This window comes from Pantherophis guttatus, chromosome 1 (genome assembly GCF_059756535.1).
Source record: "Pantherophis guttatus breed Tessera chromosome 1, ASM5975653v1, whole genome shotgun sequence".
Taxonomy (NCBI): Eukaryota; Metazoa; Chordata; class Lepidosauria; order Squamata; family Colubridae; genus Pantherophis; species Pantherophis guttatus.
In genome coordinates this window covers 21,841,677-21,862,823 of record NC_142063.1, presented here as the reverse complement: position 1 = coordinate 21,862,823, position 21,147 = coordinate 21,841,677, and the positions used below count along the sequence as shown (strand labels likewise).

Sequence of the window (21,147 nt, the reverse complement as noted above, 5' to 3'; positions counted from 1 at the left end):
GTCGTTTTATGGTGGTTCTCTTCCTACCTCTCGGGTCGAATGCAAGCAGTGTTGGCAGGAGGGCAGAGATCGACCTGGAGGCCCCTCACTTGTGGGGTGCCCCAGAGGTCGGTTCTCTCACCCCTTCTGTTCAACATCTATATGAAACCGCTGGGAGAGATCATCCGTGGCTTTGGGGTGAGGTACCATCAATACGCTGATGACACTCAGCTTTTTATATCCACCCTGAACCAGCCCAGTGATGCCCTCGACGTGATGGCCCGGTGCCTGGACGCGGTACGGGTCTGGATGGGAAGGAACAGACTTTGACTCAACCCGGCCAAGACCGAGTGGCTGTGGGTACCGGCATCTCGGTCCATAGGAGAGGTTCCATCGCTGTCTATAGGGGGGGAAGTTTTACCCCCTGTAGACAGGGCGCGCAACTTGGGTGTCCTCCTGGATTTACGGTTGAGTTTAGAAGATCATATAATGACCGTGACCGGGGGGTATACGCCCAGATTCGTCTGGTACGCCAATTGCGCCCCTACTTGGACCGGGATGCCCTACGCACAGTTACTCATGCGCTAGTCACCTCCCGTATTGATTACTGTAACACTCTCTACATGGGGCTGCCCTTGAGGACCACTCGGAGGCTTCAGCTGGTGCAAAATGCAGCTGCGCGGGTTGTGATGGGAGAATCCCGATACTCCCATGTAACACCCCTCCTGCGCGACCTGCATTGGTTGCCAGTTGCCCTCTGGGTGAGATTCAAGGTGCTGGTGATGACCTATAAAGCTTAGGCCCAGGATATTTGGCGGACCACCTGCAGCCAGCAACAACATCCCATCGCCCGGTTCGCGCCCATAGGGAGGGTCTGCTCAGGATGCCGTCGGCGAGACAATGTCGGCTGGCGGCCCCCAGGGGTAGAGCCTTCTCTGTGGGCGCGCCCGCCCTCTGGAATCAACTCCCCTTGGGGCTTCGGCTGGCCCCTGACCTTTGCATCTTTCGCCGCAAGTTAAGAACTTGGTTATTCGAGTCCCCCGGACTGGACTGTTTTTTACGGGTTTTTAATAGTATTTGATCTAATTAGGCATTTTAACTTTGCATGATGGATTATTGTGGTTTTATTGTTGTGACCCGCCCTGAGTCTGTTGGAGATAGGGCAGCATATAAGCCTAATAAAATAAAATAAATAAATAAATAATTGAGCCCAGAATTATGGACATAAGTTGTGCTGGTCATTAAGGGAATCAGGACCAGGTCCAATTTTACAAACTTTTTTGCAGCATTTGTTAAGTAATCACTGATCATTAAGTGAGTCTATTGTCTACAATGGTTTTTTGCCAGAAACTGGAAGTAAATACAAGTTTCTGGCAAGAAAGATTGTAAAGAGCAATCGTGAATGCTGCAAGCAGCCATAAATGTGGGCTAGTTGCCCAGGGCCCGAAGTGTGATTAAATGAGTGTGGAGAGAGGGGAAAGAGAAGTAGCTGTTGGAAGTTCGAATCAGGGTTGGAAGTAGGTGGGGCGGTCTGTAACTTCAACCCGGTTGAAGATTACAGTACAGGTAGTAATCCAAGAAGGGTTGCAAATGATAGGAGTGCAAAAATAAATCAGAAATCTGCCCAAGAGCAACTGCAGATCCCAAAGAAAAATACAAGTTTCCTTCTCCAATTAAAGGAAAAATAAAATGCTCCAGTTCCTCCTACTTCATGCAAACAGCCTCTTTCTCTTTTCTCTTCCGTTGCTTGTATGCAAACACCAGGCTTTGAGAATCTCTCATCCACCCCAAAGTGGCTTGAAAGAGGATAGTTTACTGATTACAGATTAACAGAGTTGGAAGGGACCTTGTAGGTAATCTAGTCCAACCCCCCACCCACCCAAGCAGGAGACCCTACACCATTTCTGACAAATGGCAGTCCAGTCTCTTCTTGAAAGCTTCCAGTGATGAAGCTCCCACAACTTCGGAAGGCAAGCTGTTCCATTGGTTGATTGTTCTCACTGTCTGAAAATTTTCCCTTATTTTTAGTTTAATCTCTCCTTGTTCAGTTTCCAGCCATTCTTCCTCATCTGGCCTTCAGGTGCTTTGGAAAGTAGCTTGACGCCCTCCTCTCTGTGGCAGCCCCTCAAATATTGGAACACTGCTATCATGTCTCCCCTGGGCCTTCTCTTCACTAGACTAGCCATGCCCAGTTGTGTTCTGTCCCCAACCCCACCCCCACCCCCAACAGACGTTCAGGAGTTAAAGACAAAACCAGCCGGCAAAATCCTTTTCCTTATGATAACGGAACTTGGCAACAACCTAGTGGCTGCCTGCCAAGAGTTTATTATTTACAAAGAGGAGAGATAACTTCTCCCCACTTCTGCTACATCAAAGGAAAGCAGCTCAATAATTACAATCAAGTCCAGAGATAATCCAGTCTTAAAGCAAAAGTCCAGCAATGCAGAATGCCGTGGAAGCTTTCAGCTTTGTTCGTCACAAGGTTTGACTGGCCATCACGCTCCCTTTTATATCCTGTGTGGTGTGGTCCAGTGACTCAGCCTAATCTCGGGCACGCCCTTTCTTCTGTTGCGTGCGCTTATCTCTGCGACGCTGGCATGGGTCCAGCCAACTCATTACCCTCATCACTGTCCATCTGTGGCTGCGTGGACGTGCTTGGCCCTGGCCCTATCTCTTGCCCTTCGGCGGACACCGAAGGCATTGCCAGAGAGGAGGGTCCCGGAGAGGGAGGCCTTGCCAACTCCTCCCCTTCACTCTCGGAGTCCTCTCCTGACGATGACACAGGCTCCGGTAACGGAGCCACAAGTTCCTATAACGGTTCTTCATATGTTTTAGTCTCCAGTCCCCTAATCATCTTTGTTGCTCTTTTCTGCACTCTTTCTAGAGTCTCCACATCTTTTTTATAGTGTGGTGACCAAAACTGGATGCAGTATTCTAAGTGTGGTCTTACTAGGGCTTTATAGAGTGGTATTAGTACCTCACTTGATCTTGATTGTATCCCTCTGTTAACGCAGTTTAGGATTGCATTGGCTTTTTTGGCTGCCGCCACACAGTTGGCTCATATTTAATTGGTTGTACACTAAGACTCCAAGATCCCTCTCACAGTTAACTGCTATTAAGCCTGGTTTCATCCAGTCTATATGTGTACTTTTGGTTTTTGTTGCCTAAATGTAAGACTTTACTTTTCTCTACATTGAATTTCATTTTGTTAGATAGGGCCCGGTGTTCAAATCCATCATGATCCGTCCGGATCTTGAGCCTATCATCTGGGTGTTGGCTATTCCTGCCAGCTTAGAATCATCCACAAATTTGGTAAATTCCCCTTCTATTCCCTCATCTAAGTCATTTATGAAGATATTGAAGAGTACTGGGCCTAAGACGGAACCTTGTGGTATCCCACTGCTTACTTCCCTCCACGTAGATGTAGTACTGACTCCTGGGTAGTGGGAGATACAAAAGTATCTGCCAAAGGAATAAAAAAGTATCCACAGCCTCCAACATTGCCAAAGAAGAGATTAGTTTTGCATGAAAATTCAGCTCTCAAAATGAGCCAATGCCACCCGAAGACACCATTTCAGAGAATTTTGAGCTGGTGCAAAGTCCTTATGTTGAGTTGTCCCTATGGAGATTCTCAGTCATCCAGATCATTATTGTCCCAAAGGTGCTTTTTCAAAAGGCAGCTGGACTGTTTCTTCTGTCTTGAAGACGTTTTGCTTCACATCCAAGAAGCTTCTTCAGTTTCAACTGAATGGAAGCTTCTTGGATGAGAAGCGAAACATCTTCATGTAAAAACAAAATCCAATTGCCTTTGGATTTATTTATTTATTTATTTTTTAATTTGATTTATATGCTGCCCTTCTCCGGAGACTCAGGGCGGCTTACAATGTGTTAAGCAATAGCCTTCATACTTTTGTATATTTATACAAAGTCAGCTTATTGCCCCCACAACTGGGTCCTCATTTAACCTACCTTAGAAAGGATGGAAGGCTGAGTCAACCTTGAGCCTGGTGAGGTTCGAACCTGCAGAAATTGCAGGCAGCTGTGTTAATAACAGGGTGCATTATTTGCTTTAGTCACCATGAACATTTCATGTAAATAGGTAGGCAGGATATTAATTAAATTGAAAATATATTTCAAAAGAACAATATATTAGAAAAAAATAGAGGAATTTCCCCCTTCCCTTAAACCTGCTGCCCTATCTAAATAGTCCTCAATTTATGACTAATCACTTTAATGACTGAAGTTCTGACAGACCCTGAAAAAGCCACTTAAGATCCAGATTTGAAATTCTGGCATCTGGCACACGCATGACTGCATATTGGGTGCTCAGCAACTGGTTTGCATTTACAGCTGTTTCCAGCACCCTGTGGTCATGTGATCATGATTTACAACATTTTTATTGGAAACTGGAATTTACAGTACTTTCAGTTTCTGGCAAAAAACACCACATGGAGGACAATGGGATCGCTTAATGACCACTGCACATAAGGTTGTAAAATCAGGCATTCTCACAACTTACGATCATAATTGTGGGTTCAATTCTGGTTGTAAGCTGAAGACTACATGAAGTTTATCAGTTATTATTCTCTTTCTCAGAATTCAGATGCAGAGGATTTGGCTTTACAGCTTAGAATAGAATAGAATAGAATAACAGAGATGGAAGGGACCTTTGAAGTCTTCTAGTACAACCCCCTGTTCTATCCCTATCCCTGTACCATTTCAGACAAATGGTTGTCCAATCTCGTCTTAAAAACTTCCAATGTTGGAGAATTCACAACTTCTGGAGGCAAGTTGTTCCACTGGTTAACAACTTGAATCTTTCAATTCTACAAGAAGTTTTCAAAATATTCTTGGCTGATGTAACCAATAGAATGAATGGAAAAATAATTTATCAGCTGATCAAAGCCCCTTGTGCTGATACAGTAAAGGAGATCTGCCTAGGGGAAAATTTTCTATGCAAGTTTCTTATCTGCAAGAAGCTACAGCCAACTAACTATGCACAATTATTCTTCGGCACAATATTATATTTCCTTATCAATGAATCTGGTGGATCTGAATATGTATACTGTTAAGTACCTCTTTGAAAATAGTTTTTATCTGCACCTCTGATAATCTTCCCTGATCCTTAATTACCAATTTCAGGCAAAATTACATTGTATTTCTTTCACAGGAACTCTGACATCAAACGCTTTTGTGATTAGCCATTTTATTTCTTCACAATATCTCCTTAATACAGTGATCTTTATTTGCTCATTTTAGGAAACTGAATTTATTTATTTTGACACTTCTGACAGGTTTTGTTTTGTTTTTTTTAAATACAGTACAGCATATTTTTTTCCATTAAAGTAAACTTCAAAAAAAAGAGAGAGAGAGAGAGAGAGAGAAAGAGAGAGGGCAGATGGTGTCCAAGAATTTGTAAAACAAACGTATAGAGCTTCATTGAAAAAAATAAATTAAGGATAGCAATAGGGAAGGGGGAATAGGAGTACTGGTAAGAGGAAGGTAACAGTGGCTGTTGACAGAATTCAACCCCAACCTGCCCCAGTCCGTGCTAGGGAAAGAGGATGCTGGACTGAGGGGAATGTTTGACATCAGATTCAACTTAGCCCCTGCAAACTCAGGTCTGTTTAGGAAAGGAAAGCAGTGGAGAAACCATTCCAAAATGACAAAGAACCCTTTGGCTTTCTCCGTGTGGTTTTTAGATCAGCCAAGATGGGTTTTCCAGCTGCCTCTCCGCCTTTCTCCTCTTAAATAAATACAATAGTTCTGTGAAAACCCGTCAGGTAGGGTGACTTATTTTAAAAATAACAAACTAAAAACGACGACACAAATCACGACACAGCAATGAAAGGTCCATACACACATAACATCACCAGCTACTTCTATTTACACGGAACTGGAGAGATTGCTCTTTTTTTTTTCCTTTTTCTTTTTCTGTACACCGAGGAAGACGGGAAGAGGAGCAAGCAGGTTATCTATACACTCAGCAAGGTGAAAGTGGGAGAACCGTCTTCTGCGGGGCAACCGAATGGCAGCAGAACGTCTCCAATCTACTTTCACCTCCAGTGACACCGGGCAGGTGACGAGCTTCGCTACACATCGTCCAAAGGGCAGCTCTTTGCTATGCTATGAGCAGCCAGTGAGCATTGGTTCCAATTTAGCCCTGTCTTTCTCAAGGAGAGAAGGTGGAAAATCTGGGTGCAGACTAGGCCGCTGCAAGTAGCAGAGGAATCCCACTCTTACAAATTCCTTGCTGGTGGAGCAAAAGGATCTACTCTATCGTTTCTCCAAATATGGTCATCTTCTAATTACAGGGAGGCCTTCTTCCTCTTCTACCTGAATGGAAAGAGGACCTACCTACCCATGCAAGCCTCTTCTTGCTAAGGGATCGAGTTCAACTAGACTTAGAGCGATTGTAATGCCTTAGAATCCAGCGTGACAAGAAGTACTGTTTTAAGTTGGAAATTCCTGCCATTCTGTGAAGAAAGGTATTCACCTTAAAACCTATTATTTCCTTTCATGGTAGAGGATAAACAGCATGCAAGAAGCAGGCACGAACTGGAGCTAAACAGGAGGGAGCATTGAGGTTAATCTCACTTCGCAGCATTACAAAAACCTAGCCCAATTCAGAGCTGGCAATGGGATAGTTCCCAGATAGCTCATTTTGCCTGAACAATATTATTTTTTCTCTACAGCCCATGATCAGCGGTCAGGAGGAAAGAGACAGATGCTTCTGACAGATATATTTTCCTTCCTGTGAAGACACAGCCAGATCCCCTTGAATCTCGGGATGTCATCTATTTTTGTCCATACCGAGTGCAGGAAAATGCAGTGGGATCGTGGCGCTTACGAAGCAGGAGAGAGGGAAAGAATGTTCAAAGGTGTCAATGGGAACATTATAAATATATAAATAAATAAAACCCCACTAAGAACAGTTAAAAGTTCCAGCGCTGCCCCTACCCCCTTTTTTCACGCTCATCAACTTGGACCCCGGGGGGGGGAAGGGGGGCGTACAGGAAGATAGAGCTTCTATCCACCCAAAGATTAAAGGGAGTAACTTTTGAAGCATTCAAAGGCCCACACAGAGAGGTGGAGAAGCTCTGGGTTTGAGTCTCGACCACCTACCCCAAAAGGATAAGCAATGGGATAGCTAAATGGTGTGTGTGTGTGTGTTGGTGGCAGTAGGGAAGACAGAGAGCACAAACTGTCAAGAATCTAGGGGCTCTGGTTACTGCAAGACATGAGGCAGGCAAGGTGGGTGGGACAGGTAAAGTCAGGGCATCCACACCAAAGTCTCTTAACAGGCACAATCCTGGTGGGGAGGAGCTTGTTGATCGGTCAGTTGTGGGCCCTGCTTGGCACCGGTCACAGCTGGATCAGCTGCATCCAGTGATTCGGACATCTTTTCGCAAATGATGTCGACCAAACGTTCAAAGGTTTGCTTCACGTTAATGTTGTCCTTTGCGCTGGCCTCGAAGAACTCAAATCCTGGAGGAAGGGAAAAGACAAAATACAAAAAAAATGCATGTGCAAGAACAGGAAAGAGAAACGAGTCAAAAGGCCTTGAGGAAAATCAAGGACCAATTATTTCTAAGAGGAGTATAAAAAAAATAAGAAATCCATCAGCAAACAATGGAGTGATTTATCAGAGGTCAGTGTGTATTTTGTTAAGAACAAGTTTTGCCAAACTAGCCTTACCCTTTTTATCAACTTAGTAACTTCGTTAGTACACTTGGTGAATGATGTAGACATACTGTAGCTCGATTTCAGCAAAGCGTTGAGAAAATACCTCATAACATTTTTATTAGCAAGCTTGTTAAAAGTAAGCTGAATACACAGATGACTCGAAATCACATTGGAGCATTCTTATAGATTTATTGAACCAGAGAGATCTGTCTAATAAGACAACCAAGCTTCAGTCCTAAGCTTTATACTCATCATTTATAATTCATGATTAGGATGAAGGGGCAGGAAAAAATAATTATCTAATTTGCAGATGACACAAATGAGTGGGAAAATTAAGTAGCATGATAATGAGATGGGTGGCATATAAATTCAATAAATAAAGGACAGAATAAATGGAAGACAGAAATAAAATAATTTGATACGTTAGCATCATGGGTTGAAAGGGAAAGAATTAAACTTAATAGAGACTAATGCAAAGTTGTTCATCTGGAAAATAAAAATCAAATAGAGAGATAAACCTGGCTTGTACTTGTGAAAAAATCTTGGAATAGAAGTAGATTGCAAACTGAGTAGGAACAAGCAGGGTAATTTAGCTGCCAAAACCATAAGTGCAAATTTAAGCTAAATCTATAATAGTGTAGATGTTCAATCATGAAATGTTATTGTTCCACCATGTTAAGTATTGTAAAATATGGGCCCCACATTTAAGAAGGATTCAGGGAAACTGAAAGAGGTTCAGGAAAAGAGTGAACATCAGAGGACTAGAAATTAAGTCCTGTGAAGAGTAACTGAAGAACCATGAAATGTTTATCCTTGAGAATGGACAGTCGTAATGGCCTTGTTTAAGTACCCGAAAGGATGTCATTCAGATTTTTTTTTTTAATTTGATTTATATGCCGCCCTTCTCCGGAGACTCAGGGCGGCTTACAATGCGCTAAGCAATAGCCTTCATACTTTTGTATATTTATACAAAGTCAGCTTATTGCCCCCACAAACTGGGTCCTCAATTTACCTACCTTAGAAAGGATGGAAGATTAATATGCATTTATGTTATATGAAGGAAGATGCTAGCTGAATGTTTGGAAAAATACCCAATGTTAAGAGCAGTACAACAGCAGTCATTTATCAGAGACATGGTGAGCATTTCAGTGAATGTGTTGAAATGGTGCCTAGACAGCCATCTGTCATCGACATTCTACCTTCAATTTTTGCACAGAGGAGGGAGTTGGATTTACTGGCCTAAAATATCTCCCTTCTATTATAAATATTTTATGAAATCCAAAGCATCAAGGTAGGTTAATCAAGTTCAGCATCTTATATCTAATAAGGATCCAGCCACAAACAGGTTTTGAAAGCAACAGTATCAGCTAATAATTTAAACACAATTTCAAAAACTCTTTTAGGTGATATCCCATTTATTCCCTGTACTTCCTCTGTTAATTTATCTAATCTCCTCTTAAAGACAACTCAGCAACCAATCTTAGAAACTATTGACAGATGTTGTTACAAATGTCTTTTTTTTAATCCTGAACCTGCATCTAATCCAGAGGTGGGTTTCAGCAGGTTCTGACCAGTTCTGGAGAACCGGTAGCGGAAATTTTGAGTAGTTCGGAGAACCGGTAGTAAAAATTCTGACTGGCCCCGTCCCCATCTATTCTCTGCCTCCCAAGTCCCAGCTGATCAGAATGGAGATTTTACAGGCTCCTTGCCCTGCCATGCCTACCAAGTCACACCCACCAAGCCATGCCATGCCCACCAAGCCACACCCACAGAACTGGTAGTAAAAATTTTTGAAACCCACTACTGATCTAATCCATGTAATAACAGCTTCCTATCTAAGGTTCCAAAAAGATTATCCATCTACATTTTTTCTATACAATGTGCATATATTATGCAAACGTATCTCATATATCAATCTATTTTCCATAATTTATTTAATCCACACTAGCTATTTAAAGCCCTAATACTCTGTCAAGGAAAATTTTTTTCCTTGAGGCCTGGAGACTTGAAATTCCACTTCTGTATTATTTATCAAACTCATCTTTATAGCTCAAATACACATCATTTCAATTGTTGTTCACTTACCCAAGTGCTCAGCAAGCTGACGTCCTCGCTCTGATGACACAACCCTCTCATCTTCCATGTCACACTTGTTACCCACCAACAGTACCTGGGCATTATCCCATGAGTAGGTTTTGATTTGAGTCGACCTGAAGTAACCATTGGAGAGACAAGCTCAGTTACATTTGGTCAGTCCTTCTTAACATGGAGGGAAAAACAAGAGCATATTTCAGCTGTACTCATAAAAGTAATCACAAGCATGTTTGACCCAGGCGGAAAATGTCCATAGTCAGGCAAGAGTTTTATTGGGAATTTGGGATCCAACAAAATGTCACAAAAGGGTGTGCAAATTTTAGAGTTCTGGAGAAGCCTTCATGAGGCACAATAAAAATAAGATACGGAAGAAGCAAAGAAAGTCTAAAAAAATAAGCTACATGTAATTTTATGTCATTTGGTTGGACCTCATACAGGTATCTTCTACCTAGGGATTCATCATGAAGATACACTACTGAAACTCCTGCTCAATCAACAGGAATGCAATAAAAATACCTTGTTTAGCAACTGCCTTGGACAGAAATCATTTGCAATAGCAACAGCACGTAGACTTATATACCGCTTCACAGTGCTTTACAGCACTCTCTGAGTGGTTTACAAATGTCAGCTTATTGCCCCCAACAATCTGGGTCCTCATTTTACCAACCTCAGAAGGATGGAAAGGTGATTCAACCTTGAGCCCTGCCAAGATTGAACTCCTGGCTGTGGGCCGAGTTAGCCTATAATACTGCATGGTAACCACTGCGTCACCACCACCACGGCTCAATTTGCAGGTATGACAGTGACGAAAAAGTAACTTTGCAACCAATGCCCACATGTATGACCTTCAAGCATTTTTCAGTCACCTGTTCACCATTACAGTAAGTTAATAAGTATTATCTTTTGCCTGTTTTTCCCCTCTCACAGAAAGGAGAGTTTGCATCAACAAGATACAATATCTCTTCCTGAGCTGCTTTCTTTCAGAAGCATATTACTCCCCTAGAAAATACTCACCCCAAGTTAAGAAGCTCAGCTCTCTGACCTTAATTAATTGAGTAGAACTCTGGACTGGCTTCCAAATGCTGCCTCTAACTGACAAGGCCCCTAATCAATTTCACACTGAAAATATATAAATATTGCCTCTTAAGCATTTGGCTTCACACAGATGCAGCGCATTAGGCAAACAGCCAGTGCTAGCGCATTCTTTTCATCGCGTGTGCCTGCTTATTTTCTTATAACCCTTTCCACGCCAATGAATGTAAATACAAATATTAATCATCTTGCTAATTATCCCAGCACTGGGGAAAACATTCCAAAGAGCAGAGATGTAGGGGAAAAGGGCTATAAGTTTTATCCTTTTAGCTGGCTTCCAGCGCATCATCAGGATTGAAAAGGACCTTGGAGGTCTTCTAGTCTAACCCTCCGCTCAAGCAGGAGCCTCTATACCAGGGGTGTCAAATTCGATTTCATTGAGGGCCGCATCAGGGTCGTGTTTGACCTCGGGGTGGGTGTGTGTTTGTGGCCAAGATGGTCGGCTCGACGTCACTCATGTCGGGGGTGCCTGTGGGGGCCCGAAAGCTCTGCCAGCGAAAATGGGCTCCCAAGCTCCGTTTTCGGCTGCCACACCCTCTTGCAACCCTCTGCCAGTGAAAACGAAGCTCCACTTTCACTGGCAGGAGGCTGTGGCAGCTGAAAACGGAGCTTGGGAGCCAGGGGAGGGTTCTACTTACCTTTACTACCTGTTTGCAGCGGGGCCGCGCACGTGTGCTTGCTTCGCACATGTGTGCTCTTCTGTGCATGCGCAGAAGCGTTTTGATGATGTCAGAGTTGGTGGGCGGAGCCTCCCACCAGTTTTACTACCGGTTCTAAAGAACCGGTCCAAACCGGGAGCAACCCACCACTGTTGGGAGCCCATTTTCGCTGGCAGAAGCACTGCGGCCCAATCCTTCACTATTTCTAGGGTGGCCCTGTGGGCCAGATCTAAGCACTCCATGGGCCTGATCTGGCCCCCAGACCTTGAGTTGGCCACTCATGCCCTATACCATTTCAGACAAATAGATGTCCAGTCTCTTCCTCGCGAATTGAGTTTCAGAAACCTTCCCTACCATTTGGGCTCACCTGGCAGTTTGGGGTCATAGCCTTCTGACACTATAAAAGCAAAGGAAAATTTAAGGAAACTCATAAGCACAGTTGCAGTTCACATGGTTTTTCACTTAGAAACCACTTCCCTTAATGACTGAATCAGTGGTCCCAATTGTAGTTGCTAAAAAAAGACTATCTCTAATGAGCATTAAGGCATTTTATATTTTTCCTATTCTGTCTTACCTAAATTACATAAGAATAAAGAGCAAAAGTCACCACAAGACTTAGTCAGAAAGATGTAACTCAGAAAGAAAGCCACTAGTGGTTAAGGCAGGGGTCAGCAATCTGTGGCTCCGGAGCCACATGCGGCTCTTTGGACCCTCTGCTGTGGCTCCGCCGGGTGATCCTATCACTGGCTGGCTCCACCCCTCACCCTCCCCTCGCAGTCACTCCTTGCCTGGCCTGAGAAGGTAAGGATGGCGGCAGGGGATGGAGAAATGGCCAGGGCAGAGACAGAGAGATACAGAGAGAGGGGGAGAGAGAGAGGGAGGGAGGGGAGAGAGAGATATGTCAAAAGGTTTTTGTGGTTCCCCGTGTTTTTTAACAACTGGTTCTCTGCCCTAATGACCGGCTGGGTAGGCGTGGCTAGGGGTGGTGGTCATGTGACTGGTGGAAGTGAGTGACATCGAGTTGGCCACGCCCACCCAGGTTTTGTGGCTCCCGGTGTTTTTTTTTCTGTGGGAAATGGGTCCGAATGGCTCTTTTGATTGCTTAAGGTTGCAGACCCCTGGGTTAAGGCATCAGGCTAGAAAGCAGGAGATTGTGAGTTCTAGTCCCGCCTTAGCCATGAAAGCTGGTTGGGTGAATCTGGGCCAGTCCCTCTCTGTCAGTCCAACCCACTTCACACGGTTGTTGTTGTGGGGAAAATAGGAGAAGGTTTAAGGTTTAAGGTTTAAGGTTTATTTGGATTTATATACTGCCCTTCTCCCGAAGGACTCAGGGCGGTGAACAGCCAAAGATAAAACACATACAATATAAAATTTAAAAAACAATTTCAGATGCTCTTCTAAAGACAGCCATGTATCCAGGAGGACACCCAAGTTGCGAGCCCTCTCCATGGGGGCCAACGACTCGCCCCCAATAGTCAGAAACGGCACCAACTGGCTATATCGGGATGCCGGAAACCACAGCCACTCGGTCTTGGACGGGTTGAGCCTGAGTCTGTTTCTCCCCATCCAGATCCGCATGGCCTCCAGGCACCGGTACATCACTTCAAGGGCATAATTGGGGTGGCCCGGAGTGGAGATGTACAGCTGAGTTTAGTTTAGTTTAGTTTTATTAAATTTGTATACCGCCCTACTCCCGAAGGACTCAGGGCGGTGAACAGGCACAGGATAAAATACAGAATACAAAAGTTAAAAACAATTTAAAACCAAATTAAATAATATTGGCCCATTACAATTAAAATCCCAATAAATTTAAAACAAATTAAAATTTCAATTTAAAATTTAAAAGAAAGGGGAGAAAAATTAGGCCAAGCCGGCTTGCTGGAATAAGAGGGTCTTAAAAGCACGGTGGAAGGTGCGCAGATCCGGGATCCTCCGTATCTCCGGGGGGAGCTGGTTCCAGATAGTGGGGGCCCCCACAGAGAAGGCCCTCCCCCTGGGGGCCGCCAGTCGACACTGCTTGGCTGACGGCACCTGGAGGATACCCTCTCTATGAGAGCGTACCGGCCGGTGGGAGGCTATTTGTGGTAGTAGGCGGTCCCGTAAATAACCAGGTCCTAAGCCATGGAGCGCTTTAAAGGTGGTAACCAAAACCTTGAAGCGCACACGGAAGACCACCGGGAGCCAGTGCAGCTCGCGCAGGAGAGGTGTTACACGGGAGTGCCATGTAGCTCCCATAACCACCCGCGCGGTCGCACTCTGCGCCAGTTGGAGCCTCCGCGTGCTCCTCAAGGGGAGCCCCATGTAGAGAGCGTTACAATAGTCCAGGCAGGAGGTGACGAGGGCATGAGTGACTGTGTGTAGGGAGTCCCAATCCAGAAAGGGACGCAACTGGCGGATCACAAAGTATTGTGAAAGCGGAGATTGGAGACTGGACGATAATTTACTAACGCTGCCGGGTCCAGGGAAGGCTTCTTAAGGAGAGGCCTCACCTCCGCCTCTTTCAAGGTGGCAGGAAAGTCACCTTCACTCAATGAAGCTTTAATAATCCTCTGGAGCCAGCCTCGTGTAACCTCCCGAGAAGCCAGCACCAGCCAGGAGGGACACGGGTCCAACAAACATGTGGCCACACTAAGTCTACCCAGAATCCTGTCCACGTCTTCGGGAGTCACAGAGTCAAACTCCTCCCATATAACATTCTCAAGACATGCCTCCATCACCCCTCCCGAATCTACTCAGTCAGAGTCCAAGTCTTCCCGAATTTGAGCGATTTTGTCATACAGATACTGCACAAAGTCCAGAAGGAAAGTGTGTTGGATATGCTCACTGTTACTTGCAACGTAATATTAAAATAACATAATAATTAATATTATAATATTATAATAAAATAATAAAATAATTAAGTAAAAATAATAAAAGGTGGCCTACAAATAAAAATAAACTTTTTGGTGCTTGCATATAAAGGGATAAGTAAACATACTGATGATGTCAATTTGATCCATGGCTTGTTCAAATGTCAGCTGCATTTGTTTAAAAGAATCCTTGGGGGACATTTGAATATTAAAATTATTACAAGTTTCAGAATTAATTAAAGCTAGTCATTAAAAACTTTAACTCACCAGTCTTGAACAGCATTGAAGGACTCTTCATTGGTGATGTCATACATCAAAATGAAACCCATTGCCCCTCGATAATAGGCAGTGGTGATAGTCCGGTATCGTTCCTGCCCTGCTGTATCCTAAGAAAAACACAAGAATGATTTTGATGTACTTTTTTATAGCATTTATCCTATGGAATTGCCATACCCTACATCAATGTTTCCCAATCTTTGTTGTGGCCCGTCAGTGGCCTGTGCAGCTAGTAGCTGATTCCAACAGCGAGGAGACTGGTGTGGTGCTGTGCACCTGCAGCCTGTGCAGCTGGCACTTGAGTCAGACAATGAGGAGGCTGGAGAAGATGTGGTGTCAGAGGCGGGGATTCAGCCAGGGTCTTCAGAACCTCCAGAAGCTCCCATAAGTGAAGAGGAAGAAGAGGAGATGCCTCTTCTCGATGCACGGGCATGCAGAGCTGCCAAAAGGCAGGAGTGGTTCCTCAGGAGAAGGTCTCCTCAAGAGTAAGGCTTGGGGGTAATTGGCCACTCCCTTAGCCTATTTAAGGAAGGACAATGACTGAGGCAATTTGCAGGAAACAACTTCATTCACTCCCCTTCACGTCCTGATCTTAGTTCTCTTATCAGTTTCCTGCAAATTGCTTCTGGGCTTTCTACCAACCATAGTAAGATTGCGATTATTTATTCTTTGGATTCTTGTAGGCTGTTAAGAAAATTAATTAACAGCCTTTATTTGAAAAGGACTGATTTAATTTAGTAAACTAAGGTTTGTACAGACTTTGTGTGTGCTGTGTTCTTTGGGGTCCGTAGCTGGGGCAGAACAATCTTGGCAAATGGAAGGTGAGTGGATTTCAACTCCCAGAATTCTCAGTTACAGCTGTGCAATTCTGGGAGTTAAAATCCACATACCTGGAAATTGCCAAGGTTGGGGAACCCTACTCTAAAGGTTTTCCCCTAATTACGGTTAATTATTATCAGTGGTGGTTTACATTTTGTTGCTACTGGTTAGCCACGCGTGCGCACCTTCCGCGCATGCTCCCAGCCTCAAAACTGTGCCTAAATAGGACGGCATAGAATTGGGGCAGGTGGGCAGGCCTACATGCGATCTCCGCTACTGGTTTGCCTGAACCAGTATGAATCAGCTGAATACCACCTCTGGTTATTATATGAGGAGTATTTCTTGTGATGGTAATTAAAACTCAAGCATTTTAGGCTTTAACATTGCTGGCCTTTGTGTTTTCTCTCTCTCTCTCTCTCTCTCTCTCTCTCTCTCTCTCTCTCTCTCTCTCTCTCCCTCTCTCTCTCTCTCTCTCTGTCTCTGTCTCCCTCTCCTTCTCCCTCTCTCCCTTTCTCTCTCTCCCTCTCCCTCTCTCCCTTTCTCTCCCTCCCTCCCTCCCTGATGGACAATCTGTGACTGGGGTTGGATTTATTTTAAGCTTCACCTTCTAAGGCTACAGCAGAGTTTACTGATTGCCAGTGATGTCATGCAGAGTGGTAATATCAAAATATCAAAATTTCCATTCCACATTAGGAGAGTTTGGAAAGATTTTATTACTTAAAAGAGAAAAATGTGTGCCTTTTAGAAGTGGAATATACCGTATTTTTTGCACTATAAGACGCACCGGACCATAAGATGCACATTAGCTTTAGAGGAGGAAAACAAGAAGAAAAAATTCTGCCTCTGCCTCCCTGAATCCATCCAGCATTCATCTGGTTAGCGTCCTTGAAGCAAACAGCAAACAGCCTGGTCAGCTTCAGCACGTTATCGCAGCCCCAGCATGTGGCTCGTCAGGGCTCCGCTCTGTTGCGCCCACCACCGGTCAACCGAGCTGAGCTGCTGCTGCTGGCGGGGAACACTGGAGCCTTCGCTGTCGAGCAGCTGATTGGCAGTTGGATCGGCCTCCTGGAATACCGCTGATCAGCTGTGCTAGGTGGCGGGGACTGCTGCCACTCGCCACTGTTCGCCGCCACTGATCACCAGTGGCAGTATTCTGAGAGGCCAATCCAGCCACTGATTAGCTGCTCAGTAGCGAAGGCTCCAGCGTTGCCCGGCGCACAAACCTCCTTCCCCCCCGCTGCAATAATCGCTCTATAAGATGCACAGACATTTCCACCCACTTTTTGGGGGGGGGGAAAGTGCATCTTAATAGTGCGAAAAATACAGTACTTTATTTATTTTCATTAAAAAAGGGGAAATTGAATTTCAAAAAAGTAATGGTTTTGCTGCCAAATATTGGCCCTACTTGAGGCTAAAAAAAAGAAGCTGGGTGCCTATATGCACCTCTTGGATCACTACATCTATTCTAGAAACACTTCAGTAAATTAGTCCTATTTTCAAAAAAACAGCACTTTGTTGTACCTTATAAGAAATTGTACTTTGGCTTCATAATAAACTGATTTTATAATGAGGAGACATTTATCAAATGTCTTCATGGCCAAAGTACACTTTTGTTTTCCAAAAAAGATGTTTTTTTAAAAAAACAATTATTTAAATTTATTAGCCATCCAATTAGCTATCCAGGGGCCTGGATAGCTCAGCAGACTAATGCATTGTAATTAACATCCAGCTGTCTGCAATTACTGTAAGTTCGAATCTCACCAGGCTCAAGGTTGACTCAGCCTTCCATCCTTTCTAAGGTAGGTAAATTGAGGACTCAGTTTGTGGGGGCAATAAGCTGACTTTGAATAAATATACAAAAGTATGAAGGCTATTGCTTAACGCATTGTAAGCTGCCCTGAGTCTCCGGAGAAGGGCGGCATATAAATCAAATTAAAAAAAAAAAATTCTGATGGACTCAAAATTTTCAGTTTTTTTGTAATCCTTGTAACAGCATTGAAAGAAAAACCAATATTATTTAACATGAACTTTAATGTAATGGTATGTAGGAATGATCTTGAGGGAGGGAAAGAGATACTGATCAGATAGGAGGGGGGAGGAAGCTGCAGTTACCGTATTTTTCAGAGTATAAGACACACTCCCCCACCCCAGGTGGAAATGTCTGTGTATCTTATACACCGAATGTTACCGAAGCCCTGCCCACCTGTCGGCCCCCACCCTTTGGCCATTTTCAGCCTCCGTACGTTGCGTTTTCAGCCTCTGCACACTCCATTTTAGACCCGTTCCAGGCCGCGGGGATCACCAGAGCCCATCACCACTGATTGCCACCTCCACGTGTTGCGTTTTCGGCCTCTGCACACCCCATTTTTGGCCTCCGTGCGATCCCCCCCCCAATCCCCACCGTCTGGAACCAGTTGAAAACGCAATGCGCGGAGGCTGAAAACGTGACACGCGGAGGCGCCGATGGGCTGTGGTGATTCCTGCAGCCTGGAACAGCTGATTGGTGGTATTCCAGGAGGCTGATCCAACCACCAATCAGCTGCTCATGTGCTGAAGCTGACTAGGCTATTTGCTTCAAGGACACTAGCCAGATGAATACCAATGGATGCTGGTAAGCAGAGGCAGAATTTTTTTTTCTTGTTTTCCTCCCCAAAAACTAATGTGCATCTTTTACTCTGGAGCGTCTTATACTCTGAAAAATACGATACTTGTAAGAGGAAGAAACTTAGGAAGGACCTGTCCTAATTGATCAGGCTTAAAAAGAGATTTGTATTTTCAGCATTGGAAGATTCTATTAATGAAGCCTTACAATAAAGTAGAATTAGCTCCTCTGGTGTCAGGCCCAAGCCCAAAGACAAGACAGTGAGAGCCAACCAAGTCCAATCCTTTATTGCTTACACCTAATAGACAGAATCTTGCTAAACTAAAGCTATAAATTTCTCAACTACTAGATAGCAATAGCAATAACACTTAGACTTATATACCACTTCACAGTGCTTTTACAGCCCTCTCTAAGTGGTTTACAGAGTCAGCATATTGCCTCTAAAAATCTGGGTCCTCATTTTACCAACCCTGGAAGGATGGAAGGCTGAGACAACCCTGAGCTGGTGACAATTGACCTTGGAAGGATGGAAGGTTGAGTCAACCTTGAGTCGGTGAGAATTGAATTAGCCTGCAATACTGCATTCTAACCACTGCACCAACACGGCTCTTTATCCTGAGAGATTCTAGGATATGGTTACCCTGTACCACTTATCTCCGTTCCATCCAGCTCAGGACTGCTCAGTCTCTTGAACTATGTTTTTCTTTCTGGGAAAGCTCTGAGTGGACTAAGTCCTCTCCTCCTGCAAGTGCACCTTCCATCTCATATGATCATGTTTCTTATCTGCTTTACATGGAAGGGCTGACACTTCTTTGCACAAAAACAGAGCACTACTCCAATTATATTTATATTGTTTAATTCAGCTGGCAGGGTCTCTGACTTCTTCAAGCTCTTTCCCAGCCATGCCAGGGACCCCGATCCTTCTGCTGGCAGTATATTTTCTCTCAGAAAGCAATTATTTTGGTAACGCTTGCAAGCAATCCTGCAAGGCAGTTTTTCTCATCCTTAAGACATGAGGGCCTAAACTCCCAGATTTCCGCAACCAGCATGGGGAATCCAGGAGTTGGAAGTCCACATGTCTTAAAGTTGCTAGGGGTTGAGAAACACCGCTACAAGGCAGGACAGCTTCCCCTTGCCTCCTTACCCAGATCTGCAGTTTAATGCGCTTGTCATTGCGATAGATGGTTTTCACTTTGAAGTCGATGCCAACGGTGCTGACAAAAGCCGGAGTGAAGGAGTCATCGGCGTACCGGAAGAGGAAGGAAGTCTTCCCAACACTGCTATTGCCAATGATCAGGATCTTGAACATGTAGTCAAAGTTCTGGTCTGAGGATTCCTTCTGGCCATAGCGAGGGTCTGTTGCAGAAGCCATCTGGGGAAGAGTTGGAGGAGGGTGTAGGAAAAGGATGGAGCACAAAAACACCACCCAATTTGCAACTTCAGCAGAAAACCACACCCTCTGATCCTTTAAGATTAATGACAGATCCCCAAGACCAGGGGTGGACAACTGTGGCCCTTTTACAATCTGTGGACTTCAACTCCCAGAATTCCTGAGACAGCCAAGCTTCTGGGAGTTGAAGTCCACAGGTTGTAAAAGGGCCACAGTTGCCCACCCCTGCCCAAGATCCTTTAAGGCTATTTTCTTCCCAAGTTATTTCCCAAGCTATTTTACAGAATCTGGCTGAACTTTAGCCCATCACAGACTTTTAAAAACATTTAAAAGAAAAATCCCTCCTAATTTTCTTAAAGTATTTTTTGATAAGTATCATCCACATTCAACGATGTTATTTATTTATCTTGTTATTTTACACATACAGGCATATTTAATACTGTAACGTAAACTGAGCTAAAAATGAATAACAGATAGTCCTCGACTTACAACTAAAATTGGGACCGGAATATCCATTGTGGTTGTTAAGTGAGTTGTGTCTGATTTGAACACCTTTTTTTGCCATGGTTGTTAAGTGAATCACTGCAGTTAAGTGAATCACGTGGTCATTAAGTGAATCCAGCTTCCCCTATTGACCTTGTTGGAAACCAGTTTCTAACCAGGATCACATGACTTTGGGACACTGCAATCATTCTAAATACATGCTGGTTGCCAAATGACCAAATTTTGATCATGTCACTGTGGGGATGGTGCAACTGTTGTAATTTAAGGACCAGTGTAACTTCAAATGGTTGCTGAATGAATGGTTGTAAGTCAAAGACTACCCGTACAGTATTTTAGCGGTATCTGAGTTCAAAATATGGCAGTTGAGGCATTATGATTCAAGCCAAAGAGGAGAGGTTGGATTGCAATGACACCCTCACCCTCTGGTATATTTTGATACTTTTGATCAAAAGTGTAACATTTTATAATCCTTATGGAAGTTTACAAATAGGATACACTAACAAATTAGGCAGAGAACTATCTTCTCCATTATGAACTGTTAATAAAGTGGTTTCGTTTTTCATTTACTGAAGTTTATTGCAATTTGATTTATTAAAGAGTCTTTCTTTACTTTCTTTTATAATTTTACGTTATTTTGCACATAGCACAACATACAATACAACTCCCTAGTATGTTATGGCTCCTTGGAATCAAGAATCAAGTTCAATTGAGTTCAGATAACTAGTTCACAACACACTGTAGATGTTTATAAATTCAGAGTTTATATTTTTTTAAAAAGGCTGCTTCCACCATTTTGTCACAATATCCAACCAAATAGTTATTAGATTTATACCCCATATTCTACCAGAGACCACAGTAATTTCTCATATAATTATGGTCTAGACCAGAGCTTCTCAATCTTGGCAACATTAAAATGTGTAGACTTCAATTCCCAGAATTCTAAAATACACGCATCTTAAAGTTGCAAAGTTTGAGAAACACTATTCTAGAACCAGGCCTAGCTAGCTTTAGTAAGCTGTACAGTATGTCATGTCATATATCCCTGATCTCCGTGCTTTCTGCTGTGCCCTCAAATCCCTGATGTTCCAACAGGCGGGGCTAAACATATGAACATGTGAATGTTTTTAAAATGTTATCTAATTTTAGGTTCTATTTAATTGGGCCAAACTATGTTCTAATAATAATTTTAATTAGCAA

At 43.7% G+C, this 21,147-nt stretch overlaps 1 protein-coding gene across 1 annotated transcript in view; it reads right to left on the bottom strand.

Annotated features, from left to right (window-relative positions):
- Positions 1 to 5,168: 5,168 nt before the first annotated feature.
- Positions 5,169 to 21,147, bottom strand: part of RAB3A (RAB3A, member RAS oncogene family) — a 29,896-nt gene continuing 13,917 nt past the window's right edge. The window contains exons 2-5 of the mRNA XM_034437622.3: positions 19,201 to 19,428; positions 14,627 to 14,745; positions 9,751 to 9,875; positions 5,169 to 7,467 (exon numbers count right to left, since the gene is read on the bottom strand). Coding sequence (XP_034293513.1) covers positions 7,277 to 7,467; positions 9,751 to 9,875; positions 14,627 to 14,745; positions 19,201 to 19,428 — 663 coding nt within the window. The 3' untranslated portion in view covers positions 5,169 to 7,276. The remainder of the gene's footprint in view (positions 7,468 to 9,750; positions 9,876 to 14,626; positions 14,746 to 19,200; positions 19,429 to 21,147) is intronic.